Below are 18,082 nucleotides of genomic sequence, written 5' to 3' on the forward strand. Positions count from 1 at the left end.
GAAAACAGAGCAACAAAGTTCAACCCAAAAGGATGAACAGAAATTTGCCTAACCTATCAGTTCTCTCAATAAATGTGAATGGCTTGAACTCCTCACTCAAGAGACATAGGCTGACTGAATGGATACAAAAATACAAGCCAAGTATCTGCTGTCTTCAGGAAACACATCTAACCTGCAAGGATGCATTTAGACTAAAGGTAAAGGGGTGGAGAACAATATTTCAAGCAAACAAAAGCCAAAAAAAGGCTGGTGTGGCGGTTCTGATTTCAGATAACTTAGTTTTTAAATCAACAAGAGTAATAAAAAGACAAAGAAGGTGACTATATAATGGTGAAGGGCACAGTCCAACAAGAAGAGATAACAATTTTAAATATATATGCACCCAACTTAGGTGCACCCAGATTCATAAAGCAAACCTTACTGGAGCTAAGCAAATGGATTAATAGCAACTCCATAATCGCCGGAGATTTCAACACCCCACTGACGGCACGAGACAGATCCTCCAAACAGAAAATTAATAAAGAAATAATGGACTTAAACAAAACTCTAGAACAATTGGATCTGACAGACATCTACAGAACATTCTACCCAAAATCCACTGAATATACGTTCTTCTCATCAGCTCACGGGACATTCTCTAAGATTGACCATATCCTAGGACACAAAGAAAATCTCAAGAAATTAAAAAATAGAAATCATACCATGTACCTTCTCAGATCACAGTGGAATAAAACTAGAAATCAACCCTAACAGAAACTCACATTTCTACACAAAAACGTGGAAATTAAACAACCTCCTACTAAATGATTACTTCGTAAATGAAGAAATCGAGACGGAAATAAAAAAGTTCTATGAAGAAAATGACAATGGAGAGACAAGTTATCAACTCCTCTGGGACACAGCTAAAGCAGTTCTGAGAGGAAAATTTATCTCCATAAAATGCCTATAACCAAAAGACAAGAAGATCACAAATAGACAATCTAATGAAACGACTCAAAGAGCTGGAAAAAGAAGAACAGACCAACCCCAAACCCAGCAGAAGAAGTGAAATCAACAAGATCAAATCAGAACTAAACGAAATTGAAAACAGGAAAGCTATTCAGGAGATTAATAAAACAAAAAGTTGGTTCTTTGAAAAAATAAACAAAATTGACACACCATTGGCTAAGCTAACGAAAAGCAGAAAAGAGAAATCTCTAATAAGCTCCATCAGGAATAAAAAAGGAGATATCACAACTGATCCCAAAGAGATACAAGATACAATTTATGAATACTACAAAAATCTTTATGCACACAAACTGGAAAATGTGGAGGAAATGGACAAATTTCTAGAAACACACAGCCTCCCTAGGCTCAACCAGGAAGAAATAGATTCCCTGAACAGACCAATCTCAACAGCTGAAATAGAAACAGCAATTAAAAATCTCCCTAAAAAGAAAAGTCCCGGTCCAGATGGCTTCACATCTGAATTTTACCATACTTACAAAGAAGAACTAGTACCTATCTTGCAGAAACTATTCCACAACATCGAGAAGAACGGAAACCTCCCCGACACCTTTTATGAAGCGAATATTACTCTGATACCAAAACCAGGAAAGGATGCAACAAAAAAAGAAAACTACAGACCAATATCCCTAATGAATATAGATGCAAAAATTTTCAACAAAATCTTAGCTAACCGAATCCAGACACTTATCAAAAAAATAATCCACCACGACCAAGTGGGCTTCATCCCAGGGATGCAGGCATGGTTCAACATACGTAAATCTATAAATGCAATTCACCACATAAACAGAAGCAAAAACAAAGACCACATGATTCTTTCAATAGATGCAGAAAAAGCTTTTGACAAAATTCAACACCCTTTCATGATACGAACACTTAAGAAAATAGGCATAGAAGGGACATACCTAAAAATGATACAAGCCATATATGACAGACCCATAGCCAACAGCATACTGAATGGGGAAAGATTGAAATCATTCCCACTTAGAACTGGAACCAGACAAGGCTGCCCACTATCTCCACTTCTGTTCAACATAGTGCTGGAAGTCTTGGCTACAGCAATCAGACAGGAAAATGGAATCAAAGGTATCCAAATAGGGGCAGAAGAGATAAAACTTTCACTGTTTGCTGATGATATTATATTGTATCTAGAAAACCCCAAGGATTCAACCAAGAAACTCCTGGAACTGATCAATGAATTTAGTAAAGTCTCAGGATACAAAATCAATACACAGAAATCAGATGCATTCATATACGCCAACAACAATCTAATTGAGAACCAAATCAAAGACTCAATTCCCTTCACAATAGCAACAAAGAAATTAAAGTACCTAGGAATATATTTAACCAAAGAGGTAAAAGACCTCTACAGGGAGAACTATGAAACACTGAGGAAGGAAATATCAGAGGATGTAAACAGATGGAAATCCATACCATGCTCATGGATCGGCAGACTCAATATCATCAAAATGTCTATACTACCCAAACTAATCTACAGATTCAATGCAATACCTATTAAAATCCCATCAGCATTCTTCACAGATATAGAAAAAATAATTTTACGCTTCGTATGGAACCAAAGAAGACCCCGAATATCAAGAGCAATTCTAGGCAACAAAAACAAAATGGGAGGCATTAATATGCCAGATATCAAACTATACTACAAAGCTGTAGTAATTAAAACAATATGGTATTGGCACAAAAACAGGAATATTGACCAGTGGAACAGATGTGAGAATCCTGATATAAAACCATCCTCATATAGCCATCTCATCTTTGACAAAGCAGACAAAAACATACGCTGGGGAAAAGAACTCTCTTCAATAAATGGTGCTGGGAAAACTGGATAGCCACCTGTAGAAGGCTAAAACAGGACCCACACCTTTCACCTCTCACAAAAACCAACTCACGCTGGATAACAGACTTAAACCTAAGATATGAAACTATTAGAACTCTAGAGGAAAAAGTTGGAAACACTCTCCTAGACATCGGCCTGGGCAAAGAGTTTATGAAGAAGTCCCCAAAGGCAATCACAGCAGCAACAAAAATAAATAAATGGGACATGATCAAACTACAAAGCTTCTGCACAGCCAAAGAAATAGTCATGAAAGTAAACAGACAACCTACAGAATGGGAGAAAATTTTTGCATCCTATGCATCCGATAAGGGACTGATAACTAGAATATACTTAGAACTCACGAAAATTAGGAAGAAAAAATCAAATAACCCCATTAAAAAGTGGTCAAAGGACTTGAACAGAAATTTTTCTAAAGAAGACAGAAGAATGGCCAACAAACATATGAAAAAATGCTCAACATCTCTAATCATCAGGGAAATGCAAATCAAAACCACAATGAGATATCATTTAACCCCAGTGAGAATGGCCTTTATCAAAAAGTCTCCAAACAATAAATGCTGGCGTGGTTGCGGAGAGAGAGGAACACTCCTACACTGCTGGTGGGACTGCAAACTAGTTCAACCTCTGTGGAAAGCAATATGGAGATACCTTAAAGCGATATAAGTGAATCTACCATTTGATCCAGCAATCCCATTGCTGGGCATCTACCCAAATGATCTAGTGACACTCTACAAAAAAGACACCTGCACTCGAATGTTTATAGCAGCACAATTCATAATTGCAAGGCTGTGGAAACAGCCCAAGTGCCCATCAATCCAAGAATGGATTAATAAAATGTGGTATATATATACCATGGAGTACTATTCAGCTCTAAGAAACAATGGTGATATAGCACATCTTATATTTTCCTGGTTAGAGCTGGAACCCATACTACTAAGTGAAGTATCCCAAGAATGGAAAAACAAGCACCAGATATATTCTCCAGCAAACTGGTATTAACTGAGTAGCACCTAAGTGGACACATAGGTACTACAGTAATAGGGTATTGGGGAGGGGGGAGGGGGGAGGGAGGCGGGTATATACATACATAATGAGTGAGATGTGCACCATCTTGGGGATGGTCATGATGGAGACTCAGACTTTTGGGGGGAGGGGGGGGAAATGGGCATTTATTGAAACCTTAAAATCTGTACCCCCATAATATGCCAAAATAAAAAAAAAATTAAAAAAAAAAAGAAGACAAAACAATTCTAAATATGTATGCACTCAACTTAGGTCCACCCAGATTCATAAAGCAAACTCTAGTTGATCTAAACAAATTGATAAACAACAACACCATAATAGCCAGAGACTTTAAAATCTTGTTGACAGCACAGGACAGATCCTCCAAACAGAAAATTAACAAAAAAATAATGAACTTAAACAGAACTCTAGAACCAATGGGCCTGACTGAGATTTACAGGACATTCTACCCCAAAACCACTGACCATATGTTCTTCTCATCAGCTCATGGGACATTCTCTAAGTTTGACCATATCCTAGGCCACAAAGCATGTCTCAAAAAATTCTAAAAAATAGAAATTATGCCATGTATCTTTTCAGATCACAGTGGAATAAAAATAGAAATCAACCCTAAAAGGAACTCTCATTTCTACACAATGTCATGGAAACTAAACAACCTTCTGCTGAACAATCACTTCATAAATGAGGAAATCAAGATAGAAATCAAAAGATTCTTTTAACTAAATGACAAAGGAGATACAAGTTATCAAAACCTGTGGGACACAGCTAAAGCAGTCCTGAAAGTTTATTTCCATAAATGCCTATATCTAAAAGTCAAAAATATCACAAATAGACAACCTAACAAATCAACTGAAAGAGCTAGAAAAAGAAAAACAGACTGACCCCAAACCCAGCAGAAGTGGTGAGATCATTAAGATCAACTAAATGAAATAGACAACAGGGAAACTATATGGAAGATTAATAAAACAAAAGTTGGTTCTTTGAAAAAATAAACAAAATTGAAAAGCCTCTGGCTAGACTAACAAAAAGCAGAAAAGAAAAATCTCGAATAAGCTCCATCAGGAATAATAAAGTAGAAATTATAACTGATGCCACAGAGATACAAGATATAATTTATGAATACTACAAAACCTTTATGCATACAAACTGGAAAATGTGGAGGAAATGGACAAATCCTTAGAAATACACAGCCTCCCTAGGCTCAACCAGGAAGAAATAGAATTCCTGCACAGATCTATATCAAGTATTGAAATTGAAACAGCAACAAAATACCTTCCTAAAAAGGAAAGTCCCAGACCAGATGGTTTCACAACCAAATTTTACACCATGTACAAAGAAGACCAGGTGCCTATCCTGCAGAAATTATTCCACAACATTGAGAAGGATAGAATCCTCCCCAACACATTTTATGAAGCAAACATCACACTGACACCAAAACCAGGAAAGGATGCAACAAAAAAAGAAAACTACAGATCAATATCCCTTATGAATATAGATGTAAAAATTCTCAATAAAATCCTCGCTAACGGAATCCAGGTGCTTATCAAAAAAATAATCCATCACAACCAAGTGGGCTTCATCCCAGAGATGCAGGGATAGTTCAACATATGCAAATCTATAAATGTAACTCACCATATAATCAGAATCAAAAACAAAGACCACATGATCCTCTCAATAGACGTAGAAAAAGCATTTGAGAACATTCAATATCCTTTTATAATAAGAACACTTAACAAAATAGGCATAGACGGGGCTAAAAATGATACAAGCAATACATGACAAACCCACAGCCATCATCATACTGATGATGAAAAATTAAAAGCATTCCCACTCAGATTTGGACCAAGGCAAGGTTTCCCACTATCTCCAGTTCTGTTCAACATAGTGCTGGAAGTCCTTGCTATAGCAATCAGACAAGAGAGCAGAATTAAGGGTGTCCAGAGGGGAGCAGAAGAAAACAAACTCTCACTCTTTGCTGATGATATTATATTATATTTAGAAAACCCCAAGGAGTCAACTATGAGACTCCTTGAATTAATAAATGAATTCAGTAAACTCTCAGGGTACAAAATCAATACACACAAATGAGAGGCATTCATATATGCCAAAAACAGTCAAAGAGAGAACCAAATCAAACACTCAATTCCGTTCAAAATAACAACAAAGAAAATAAACTACCTTGGAATATATTTAAGGAGGTAAAAGACCTCTACAGGGAGAACTATGAAATGCTGAAGAAGGAAATAGCAGTGGATGTAAACAGGTGGAAGACCACACCATGCTCCTGTGTTGGCAGAATCAACATTGTTAAAATGTCTATACTACCCAAAGTGATCAACAGACTCAATGCAGTCCCTATTAAAATGCCATCATCATTTTTCACAGATATAGAAAAAACAATTTTACACTTTGTATGGAACCAGAGAAGACCCCTTAGAGCAAAAGCAATCATAGGCAATAAAAACAAATTGGGAGGCATCAATTTACCAGACTTCAAACTATACTAGAAGTCTATAGTAATTAAAACAGTTTGTGACTGGCACAAGAACAGGGACATTGACCAGTGGAACAGAACAGAGAACCCAGATATAAATCCATCCTCGTATAGCCATCTAATCTTTGACAAAGCAGACAAAAACATCCACTGGGGAAAAGGATCCTTATTCAATAAATGGCGCTGGGAAAACTGGATAGCCACATGTAGAAGACTGAAACAGGAACCATACCTTTTACCTCTTACAAAAATCAACTCACACTGGGTAACAGACTTAAACCAAAGGTGTGAAACTATCAGCATCCTAGAGGAAAACATTGGAAATACTCTTCTAGACATTGGCCTAGGCAAAGAATTTATGAAGAAGACTCCAAAGGCAATCACAGCAACAATAAAAATAAATAAATGGGACCTGATTAAAAAGCTTCTACATAGCCAAAGAACCTGTCATGAGAGCAAACAGACAACCTACAGAATGAGACAAAATTTTCACATGCTAACACATCCAATAAGGAGCTGATAACTAGAATCTATTTAGAACTCAGGAAAATTAGCAAGAAAAAAAAGCAAACAACCCTATCAAAAAGTGGACTAAGAACATGAACAGAAATTTCTCCAAAGAAGACAGAATAATGGCCAACAAACATACGAAAAGATGCTCAACATCTCTAATCATCAGAGAAATGCAAATAAAACCACAATGAGATATCACTTATCTCCAGTAAGAATGGCCTTTATCAAAAAGTCCCAAAACAATAAATGTTGGTATGGATATGAAGAGATAGGAACACTCAGACACTGCTAGTGGGACTGCAAACTATTTCAACCTGTGTGGAAAGCAATATGGAAATATCTTAAAGTGATATAAGTGGATCTACCATTTGATCCAGCAATCCCATTACTAGGCATCTACCCAAAAGAACAAAATACACTCTATAAAGAAGACATCTGCACTCGAATTTTTATAGCAGCACAATTCACAATTGCAAAGCTGTGGAAATAACCCAAGTGCCCATCAATACATAAGTGGATTAATAAAATGTGGTATATGTATACCATGGAGTACTATTCAGCTCTAAGAAACAATGGTGATATAGCACCTCATTTATTTTCCTGGATATAGCTACAACTGATTCTACTAAGTGAAGCATCCCAAGAATGGAAAAACAAGCACTACATATACTCACCATCAAATTGGTAGTAAGTGATGAACACCTAAGTTCCTATGTAGTAATAACATTTATCGGGCATCGGGCACATGGGAGGGGGATGGAGGGCGTTGGTATATACATACATAATGAGTGCAGTGTTCACCATCTGGGTGATAGACATACTTGAAGCTCTGACTTGGTTGGGCAAGGGCAATATATGTAACCTAAACATTTGTTCCCCCATAGTATGCTGAAATTAAAAAAAAAAATTGAAAAAATAAAGATCCTACAATGTATATACAGTAAAAAGAAAGAAAAAAAGAAAAACGAGCTCTTAAAACTCAACAGTAAGAAAACACCAAATTTTAAAATGGACAAAAGATATGAAGAGATACTTCACAAAACAAGATATATGGCCAGCAAATAAACACATCAAACAATGTTCAATATCATTAGTTGTTAGGGAAATGCAAATTAAAACCATAATGAGATATTAATATGCACTTATCAGCATGACTTAAAAAAAACCTGACAATACTAAGTGCTGTCAAGTAACATGAAGCAAATGGAATTCTACGAAATTGTAGTAGGAATATACAATAGTACAGCTACTCTGGAAAACAGTTTGGTAGTTTCTTATAAAGTTAAACATAATACTTATCAAGGACTCAACAAGTGTATTGCTAGGCATTTACCCAAGAGAAGTGAAATCTATGTTCACACAAAAATCAGTACACGAATATTTGTAACAGCTCTGCTCATAATTGCCAAAAAACTGGAAACAATATTTTCAATGTTTGTTCAACTAGTGAATGGATAAATAAATGGGGTACAATTTATTTATCCCATTATTTATTCTACAATGAATACTATTTAGCAATTAAAAATAATGTATTACTGATACATGCAACAACATATTCAAATCTTAAATGTATTATGCTAAATTAAGAAATATAAGTCAGAAAAATTTCATACTATATAATTCGATTTATATGACCTGCAGGAAAAGGCAAAATTATATGAATGAAGAATAGATCAATGATTGCCAGGAACTAGTGGTGGGAGGACTACAAAGAGGGAGGTGATAGAGCTGTTCTATAGCTTGACCATGGTAATGAGAATGAGTATGTGCTTTTATGCGTATGCCAAAATTCAATGAAATGTTCACCCCAAAAGAATAACTTTTGCTGTGAGTTAAAAAAAAATAAAAACACAACATGAAACAAAAACAAAACCTCTTTACACTTATTAGGATGGCTATCATCCAAAAAACCCAGAAAGTAACAAGTATTTGTGAGGATGTGGAAAAACTAAAAACCTTGTGTATTACTGATGGGAATGTAAAATGGTGCAACTGCTATGGAGATCAGTATGACAGTTCCTGAAAAAAAAATAAACATAGAATTACCATATGATCCAGTATTCCACTTCTGGGTATATACCCAAAAGAACTGAAAGCAAGAACTTATACACAGATATTTGTATCGTGTTCATAGCATTATTATTCACAATGGCCAAAAGATGAAAAGTAACCCACGTGTCCATCAATGGATGAAGAGATAAACACTATGTGGTATATACAAACAATATAATATCATTCAGCCTTAAATACAAAGGAAATTCGACACATGTTATAACATAGATGAACTGAAGACATTATGCTAAGTGAAATAAGATAGTCACAGAAGGACAAATACTGTATGATTCCACTTACACGAGATGCTAGAGTAATCAAATTCATATAGACAAAAAAATAAAGTTGTGGTTGCCAAGGGCTGGTGGAAAAGAGTATAGAAAGTTAATGAGTACAGAGTTCAAGTTAAAAAATAAAACACAACATGAAACAAAAACAAAACCACTTCACACTCATTAGGATGGCTATCATCCAAATAACCCAGAAATTAACAAGTATTTTTGCAAAATGAAAAAAGCATTAGACACGGATGGTGATGACAGTTATACAACAATATGAATGTGCTTAATGCCACTGAATTGAAAGCTTAAAAAATGGTTAAAATGGGCTAGGTACAGTGGTTCATATCTATAATCCTAGCATTCTGGGAGGCTGTGGTGGGAGGATTGCTTGAGGCCAGGAGTTAGAGACCAGCCTGGGCAACATAGCAAGATCCTGTCTGTACAAAAAATTTAAAAATTAGCTAGTATGGTGGCACATGCCTGTAGTCTAGTCCCAACTACTTGGGAGACGGAGATAGGAGGATTGCTTGAGCCCAGGAGTTGGAGGTTGCAGTGAGCTATTTATATAATAGCACCACTGCACTCCTGCTCTGACAACAGAGCAGGACGCTGTCTCAAAAAAAAAAAAAAAATTAAATCAAGGTGAAATAAAGACATTTTCAGAAAGGAAAGCCAAGTGAATTTGTCACCATTAGTCCTGAGTACATTAAATGATAAAAATAAGCTGTTTAGGCTGAAGGGAAAAGATATGACCAGAGAATCCCAGACCTGTAGGAAGGAATAAAAAGCCTCTGAAGCATATATATGTATGCTATTTTATTTACATACACATAGATTTTTTAAAGATTAATAATTGTTTATAGCAAAATTAACAAGTATTTGAGGTTAAAATATATGAGAAATGAAATATGAGACAAAGACCACAAAGGGTAAAAAGGAAGTAAATAGGATAATACTACTGAAAGTTTATTACATTGTCCATTAAAAAGTATATTATTATTTGAAGATGCTATGATAATTTAATTATGCATATTATAATCTCTAGGCTAATCAACAAACACCACAAAAAAGTACACCTTAAAAGTCAATAAAGGAAATACAGAGTAATACTCAAAACACTTAAATAATCCCAAAGCAGCACAAATAAATTTCATTGGGATAAAGAGAAATCCACACATAAATACACTAGAGTAAAAGATATCTTAAAAGCAGCTAGCCCTAAAATAGACTTGCCTCAAAGGTCTGGCAAATTGACAAGTGAATTTTCAACAGCATCAATAGTTGAAGACAGTGAATGCTTTTCAATGTTTCAAAGGATGAAAACTGCCAACCAAGGCTTCCATACACCATGAAAAAGTTCTTCATGAATATTTTAGATAAACAAACTGAAAGGTTTCCACCAGTAGATCCTCACTAAAACAAAATAACAGTAACTATGAAGAATGTTTCTGAGCAGGAGAAATTTATTCCAATAGAAGTTTAGAGACATAAGAAAAAACGCAAAAGATATCAAATCTGACCAAAATGGCTATGAACAAACAAAAAGTTAGAGGATCTGCATCAAGTAAACTTTTCCAGGAGTCAGCAGTGACAACTGCACTCAAAATTACTTCAAAAAACAAAAAGGCTAACTAGTTATTTCAACTATTCAAGACCATTCAGCAGTTAGTTATAGAGCATAATGTAGCGAAAACATCATGTATACTCTCCAGTGAATTTTGGATAAGGAGAATTTAACATAAAAGTCAGAATTATGTTCAAGATCAACTGAAGCAGAACTATAGAATAGGTTAAATTGTTTGAATTTCCTCTTACATTTTTCTCCTTCTTTCTAGAGATTTTCTCTCTACCAAGATGCCCAAACGCTGTGGTTTGGAAAGACAAGCAGATGGTGTTGACACTGAAATTTGACACATTGATAACACTCCAAAAGGCGGTTGGGAGGATTATGTGAAACAATGTCAGGTTCTTAACAGAGGGTTAGGTGTTTAATTAATTGCCAATTATGTTGTTTTGTTTATAAACAATTAAATTTTAAAAAGCAAGGAAATAGTTATCATAGAATTCAGGATTCATTTTCTCTGGGTGATAGTAGAGATGAAACTGAGAAGGGGCACACAGGGGCTTCAAAGTACTAGTAATTATCATTTCTTAAGCCAGATAGGGGATATACTGGTATTTGCTTTATCAATATCACCTAAATCATACATATGTTATATATATTATATACATTTTTTTATTATATAAAAAGAAAGATTTTTAATTTTTTTAAGACAAGGTCTCACTCTGTCACCCAGGCTAGAGTACAGTGGCATCATCATAGCTCACTGCAGCCTACAACTCCTGGGCTCAAGTGATCCTCCTGCCTCAGCCTCCTAAGTAGCTGGGACTATAGACACATATCACCACACCTAGCTAATTTTTAAATTTTTGTAGAGATGGGATCTTGCTATTGCCCAGGCTGGTCTTGAATTCCTAAACTCAAGTGATCCTCCTACCTTGGCCTCCCACAGTGCCAGGATTATAGGCACTGTACCTAGCCAATTTTTCAATTAACAAATAAAATTAAAGTTGCCTACAGTGTACAAGGTCCTATGTGTTCCAGCTTTCCTTTCCTCTTTGATCTTACTTCTTACCAGGATTTCCCTAAGTCACTTCTCCCTAGCTTCAATTTTCTCAAAACTGTTTCTAGAACATGCCTCAAAGTGTTTGTATTTGCTATTCCTCCTACCTAGAATGTTCTTCCCACAGATTTCTATCTTGCTCCCTCTCTCATTTAATTCAGGACTTTCCTCAAATATTACCTTTTGGAGTGTCATTACCTAATCAACCTATTATCTGTTCCTTTCTTATCTGTATCGCTGTGTCCTCAAAAATTGCTGAGTTTGTCTCTGAGTACACACCTTAGAAATATTACTCAAACATTGACATTTTATTATAAAATACTTTAAAAATCATATTTGTTAGTATTGGTGTCATTGTCTTAATTCATGCCAAACAGGCAGCAATCTATGTATTACTTTTATACCATCAATACAAATATCTGCTAATACTATGCATATGGATCCCACAGACCTCTTGAGAGGGTCTTGGGGCTCCCAGGGATCTGCTGACCACACTTTGAGAACTGCAGTTTTATTCAAACAGTATTTTCCCTGAAGGTGATTTTTAACTATTTCCACTTTTCTAGTTCTACGGACTGGTTCTTTCATAAAATGCATTAAACACACACACAGTGAAACAAAGTAAGGGCTAAATAAATGACTCACCCGGAACTTGTTCATTTTCTGCTGTTCTTGGGAAAGGGTAGAAACTATGAAACCAGAGCAGGGAAAGTTGGAAGACAGAAGTCATAAGAGACCTTATCTTGCAGCTCCAGGAATCACCTGTGAGAAATTTCCATACAACATTTTAGTAAGCTATACCTCTGGGAAAATGTCCTTATGACCCATCAGAAGGATTAGGAAGGAACATGATAAAGTAGTACCCACATGTCCACGGGTGACTCTCAAATAAATCATGATGAACCTAGGATATTTCTGAGGGAATCTAAACATTTCTTTCCTATTGGCTGTTTTGAAAATTATGAGTCTGTTTACTGAATAATACAAAATAACTGAAAACAAATATCCAATAGTAGCAGATTATTAAGAACAGGTGTTAATATATCCAAAGTATGGAATCCTATGCTGACATTAGAAGTGATGTTGAGAGACATATTTATTGAATACATAAAAGCTGTTTTAAGTGATATCATAATTTTTCCTATGAATATTATAAACCCCACAGGGTTGTAAAGTCTTTTTAAAAGTTCTCAAAAATAAGATGTTTCTTCACCTAAATTGCAGTTTCTAAAAAACCACTTCTCCAAGAACCTTTCTCTGACTTAAATATGATATAGCAAACCTGGAGACTTCAGTTCTACCCCTAGGCTCAGTTCTACCCGAGGCTCTGCTATTAACAAACCTAATGATTGTCTTGGTTTCAATGATTCATTTTTAAAATGAAGAGGAATTAGATAATCTTGAACAAAACTTCATGTGCCATTATGATTCTATAAGTCTTCACATAGATTCACAAATCCAGACAGGGTATCTGGAATTCACCATACCCTCAAAACTTGGGCTGGGCCTAAGGTAAAATTTAATTAGATCTTGATGAACTCTGATATGGCCATCTAATCTGTTGTTATGACACAAATATAGCTTCTAAAATAATAGTTTGGCACCATAATTCCCAAACAGGTACTTTACGTATATAGCAAAAGACAACCAGATGCCTTAATTCTGAGATCCTTTTCATAAGCAGCAGAAACCATAAAGGGCATCCAAATTGGAATGGAGGAAATCAAGTTATACTTGTTCACAGACAACATAATACTATATTTAGAAAAATCTGAAGATTTTGCCTAAAAATGGTTAGAACTTATAAAAGAATTCAGTAAAGTTGCAGGACACAAAATCAAGATACAAAAATCAGTAACATTTCTACACTAACAGTGAACAATCTGAAAAAAAATCAAGAACACAATCCTATTTATAATAGCTACAAAAAATATTACCTAGAAATAAATTTAACCAAGTAAGTGAAAGATCTCTTCTATAAACTATATAACTATAAAACACTGATGAAAGAAGTGGAAGAGGACACACACAAAAATGGAAAGACATCCCATGCTCACGGATTAGAAGAATTAATGTTAAAATGCCCATACTACCCCAAACAATCTACAGATACAATGCAATTCCTATCAAAATACCAACGATATTCTTCACAGAAATAAAAAAAAAATCCTAAAATTCATATGGAACCACAAAATACCCTAAATAGCAAAAACAATCTTGAGCAAAAAGAACAAAGCCAGAGGCATTGCACTACCAGACTTCAAAATACACTATAAAGCTACAGTAACCAAAACAGCATGGTGATAGCATAAAAACAGACATATAGGGCAGTGGAATGGAAGAAAGAACCTAGAAATAAATCCATGCATTTACAGCCAACTCATTTTCAACAAAAGTGCCAAGAACATACACTGGAGAAAGGACAGTCTTTTCAATAAATGGTGTTGGGAAAACAGGACATCCATATGGAGGAGAGTAAAATTAGAACCTATTTCTTACCACATATAAAAATCAACTCAAAATGGATTAAAAACTTAAATCTAAGACCGGAAACTATGAAACTACTAGAAGAAAACACTGGAGAAATGCTTTAGAACATTGGTGTGGGCAAAAATTTAGGGGGCAAGATCTCAAAAGCACAGGCAACAACAGCAAAAATAGACAAATGAAATCATATCAAATTAAAAAGCTTCTGCAGAGCAAAGGAAACAACCAACAGAGTGAAGAGATAACATAAAGAATGGGAGAAAATATTTGCAAACTACCCATCTGACAAGGGACTGATAACCAGAATATATAAGGAACTCAATTTGATAGCAAAAACCAAATAATCCAATTTAAAAATGGACAAATTTTCTGAATAGACATTTCACCAAAGTCATACAAATGACCAAGTATATTTAAAAAATGCTCAAAATCACTCATAAGGGAAATGCAAATCAAAACCACAATGAGATATCATGTAACCCCAGTTAAAATGGAGTTAAAATGGCTATTATCAAAAAGACAAAAAATAACAAATGTTGGCAAGGATGCACACTCATACATACACTGTTGGTGGAAATGTAAATTAGTACAGCCATTATGGAAAACAGTATGGAGGTTTCTCAAAAAATAAAATATAGATCTACCACATGATCCAGCAATCCTACTGCTGGGTATATAGTCAAAAGAAAGGAAATCAGAGCCGGGCGCGGTGGCTCACGCCTGTAATCCTAGCACTCTGGGAGGCTGAGGCGGGCGGATTGCTCGAGGTCAGGAGTTCGAAACCAGCCTGAGCAAGAAAGAGCAAGACCCCGTCTCTACTATAAATAGAAAGAAATTAATTGGCCAACTAATATATATATATATAAATTAGCCGGGCATGGTGGTGCATGCCTGTAGTCCCAGCTACTCGGGAGGCTGAGGCAGGAGGATCGCTTGAGCCCAGGAGTTTGAGGTTGTTGTGAGCTAGGCTGACGCCACAGCACTCACTCTAGCCTGGGCAACAAGCGAGACTCTGTCTCAAAAAAAAAAAAAAAAAAAAGGAAATCAGTACATTAAAGAAATATCTGCATTCCTATGTTTATTACAACACTATTCACAATAGCCAAGACATGGAAGCAATCTAAGTGTCCATCAACAGATGAATGAAGAAATATAGTATATATACACAATAGAATACTAGGAAAGGAAATCCTGTCATTTGCAGCAACATGGAACGAATCGGAGGATATTATACAAATATCACATGTTCACGTTCATGTGTGGGAGCTAAAAAAGGCTGATCTCATGAAGATAAAGAGTAGAATGGATACCAGAGAAGGGAGGAGATAGGGGAGAGGGGGGCGATGAACAGAGGTTGGTCAATGCGTACAAAAACGGGGTTACATAGGAATGAATAAGTTCTAGTGTTTGATAGCACAGTATGAAGACAATAGTTAACAATAATTTATTGTGTATTTCAAAATAGATTTGTGATGTTTCTAACACAAATAAATGATGAATGTTTAAGGTGATGGATATGCTAATTACCCTGTTTGATCATTACACATTGTATGGATGTATCAAAATATCACATGTATCCCATAAATATGTACAATCATGATATAACAGTAAAAAAACAGAAAAAATCTAAAAAATAAACAAAAAACAGCAGAAACCACTTCCACCCAGCTTGGTGCTCACAAAATGCCTAATAAGCTCAGATATCACAAGCCTGTCAGAGACATTATATCACTAACATAATATGGAGCATGAATAAATTAGTTTTCATCTTTAAAAAAAATCTGTTCCATTTCTCTCTTTAGAAACTAGCCTCTGGCCTAGATAGGATTCCCAGCTTCTCCAGTAAAATTTAAAATTGAGGGCTCAAATTGTGGTTTCAATTTACGTGTTTAACAGTCCTCTGAGAAGACAGAGACAGTTTGGAAGATGCTGGATGGATGGCCTTAAATAACATTTTGGCTGACGGGTTCAGAAGACTCCCCAAGCATTTTCGGAAATAGAACACTACATGAAAGATCAGGTTTAGTACACTCCACAACTATGTTCTGGTGGTGCTCAGGAACAACTGGTGTGCTAAATACAAGCCCGAACTGTGGGTTTTAGCGTGGGATAGAGTAAAACAAGTGAGAATTTAAGTGCCACCTGCTAATACTGGGTAAACTAATCTCTGAAGGTTTAGTACTCTTATTTATTAAAATGGAGGTGGTTAAAGGGAAAGGATGGTTGTGACGCTTCAATCAACCAATAACGAACACAGCATGCCTTGTAATAATAAAAGCTGCTCACCTTTATTGAGTCCTTGACCATACTTTATAACTACTACCCCACTCAATGCGGCAAGCGACCCTAAAGGTTACTGCCACCATTTCACAGACGAGTATCTGCGACGCTGGACCCCAGCCCAGGCCCTGCGCTTTCCAGCCGGCGTCACAAGCAGCCCCACGCGCGGGCCGGGCCACGTCACCGGGGCCGCTCCCTCCGGGAGCCCCGCTTTCCCGGTCGCCCCAGACCTCCTGGGCTGCCCCGAGGCGGGGCGCGGAAACAGCTCCTGGAGAGGGACGCGAGGGCAGACGGCCGGCCTCGTCGCCAGGGCCGCTCCCACCCGGGGCCCCCGCGGGGCCCCCCGCGCGACGCCGAGACCCGCTCCCGGCCAGCCCGCAGACGCCTTCGACACACCTGCGGGGGCTTTTCCTCTGCTCTCAGCCCGCTCGGAGCCGGCCCCGCCCTCTGCCGACCGCGGAGGCCTGGAAGGTGCGGAGTCCGCTCCCCTGAAGCAGGGGACACTACGCCAACGCCCGGACGGAGCCGGCACTGCCCCTGCGCACAGCGCGCCTCTGCCCCGCGGCGAAACTACGCTTCCCAGCAGCCCCGGCGCGCACGCCGCCGCGCACAGCGTGGGGGCTCCCCCTGGCGGCGCGGGGCTGCTGCTGCGTGCCCGGAGGCGCGGCCGTCCGGCGCAGGGACGCAGGCGTGGGCTTGGCGGCCGCTGCCCGCGCGGGGAGGCGGAAGCTGCCGTGATGTGGCGGGAGCAATGTCCGTGGGTAATTTAGTTAAAGTACTTGGAACTAAGTACGTACAGGAATGCATTCAAAGAATAATGCCCCGTAAGAGCTGACTTTATCTTAGGCATGCTAGCTTTCAATATGCAAAATACAAATGGTCCGTGAAACGTGTAATAAACTAGAAAACGTGTAAGCTGAAACATGACGAGGGCCACATGTGTCGCTTCTCAAAAGAAAAAAAACGCTTAATGTTATGTATACATTGTCAGATTGTTACACAGATTTTATCCTCGTGGTATTGAATATCATGGCTATCATTTCTCTAGGGAATATTATACAGTCCTCCTCCTTATCCACGGGGTCCATGTCCGTGGTTTCAACCAGCCTTGGATAGAAAATATTTGTGGGGAAAATTGCCTCTGTACGGAACATGTACTAACTTTTTCGTTTGTCATTATTCCATAAACAATACAATGTAACAACTATTTACATAGCATTTACATTGTATGACGTTTATAAATAATCTGGAGATGATTTAAAGAGTATGGGAGGATGCACGTAGCTTGTATACAAATACAAGACCATTTTGTATTAGGGACTTGAGCATCTTCAGATTTTGGTATGGGGGAGGTCCCAGAGTCAATCCTCCACAGATATTGAGGGATGCCTTTACTGAATATGTAAAATAAATTACATGATTTCTTGGTCCAATGACTATATGAAATTAACTCTTTTTTAAAGTT

General features: G+C 37.2%; 1 protein-coding gene across 3 annotated transcripts in view; it reads right to left on the bottom strand.

The window, feature by feature from the left end:
- LOC105879012 (uncharacterized) overlaps positions 1-17,158 on the bottom strand; it is a 57,362-nt gene extending 40,204 nt beyond the window's left edge. The window contains exons 1-2 of one of the 3 annotated variants that reach the window (XM_076010352.1): positions 16,624-17,158; positions 12,496-12,612 (exon numbers count right to left, since the gene is read on the bottom strand). In XM_076010352.1, the coding sequence (XP_075866467.1) occupies positions 12,496-12,510 (15 nt within the window). In that variant the 5' untranslated portion in view covers positions 12,511-12,612; positions 16,624-17,158. Of the gene's footprint in view, positions 1-12,495; positions 12,613-16,623 lie in introns of those variants that run through there. The other 2 variants (XM_076010351.1, XM_076010353.1) reach the window with 2 other exon arrangements.
- Between the last annotated feature and the right edge of the window lie 924 nt (positions 17,159-18,082).

This window comes from Microcebus murinus, chromosome 14, assembly GCF_040939455.1.
Source record: "Microcebus murinus isolate Inina chromosome 14, M.murinus_Inina_mat1.0, whole genome shotgun sequence".
Lineage (NCBI taxonomy): Eukaryota > Metazoa > Chordata > Mammalia > Primates > Cheirogaleidae > Microcebus > Microcebus murinus.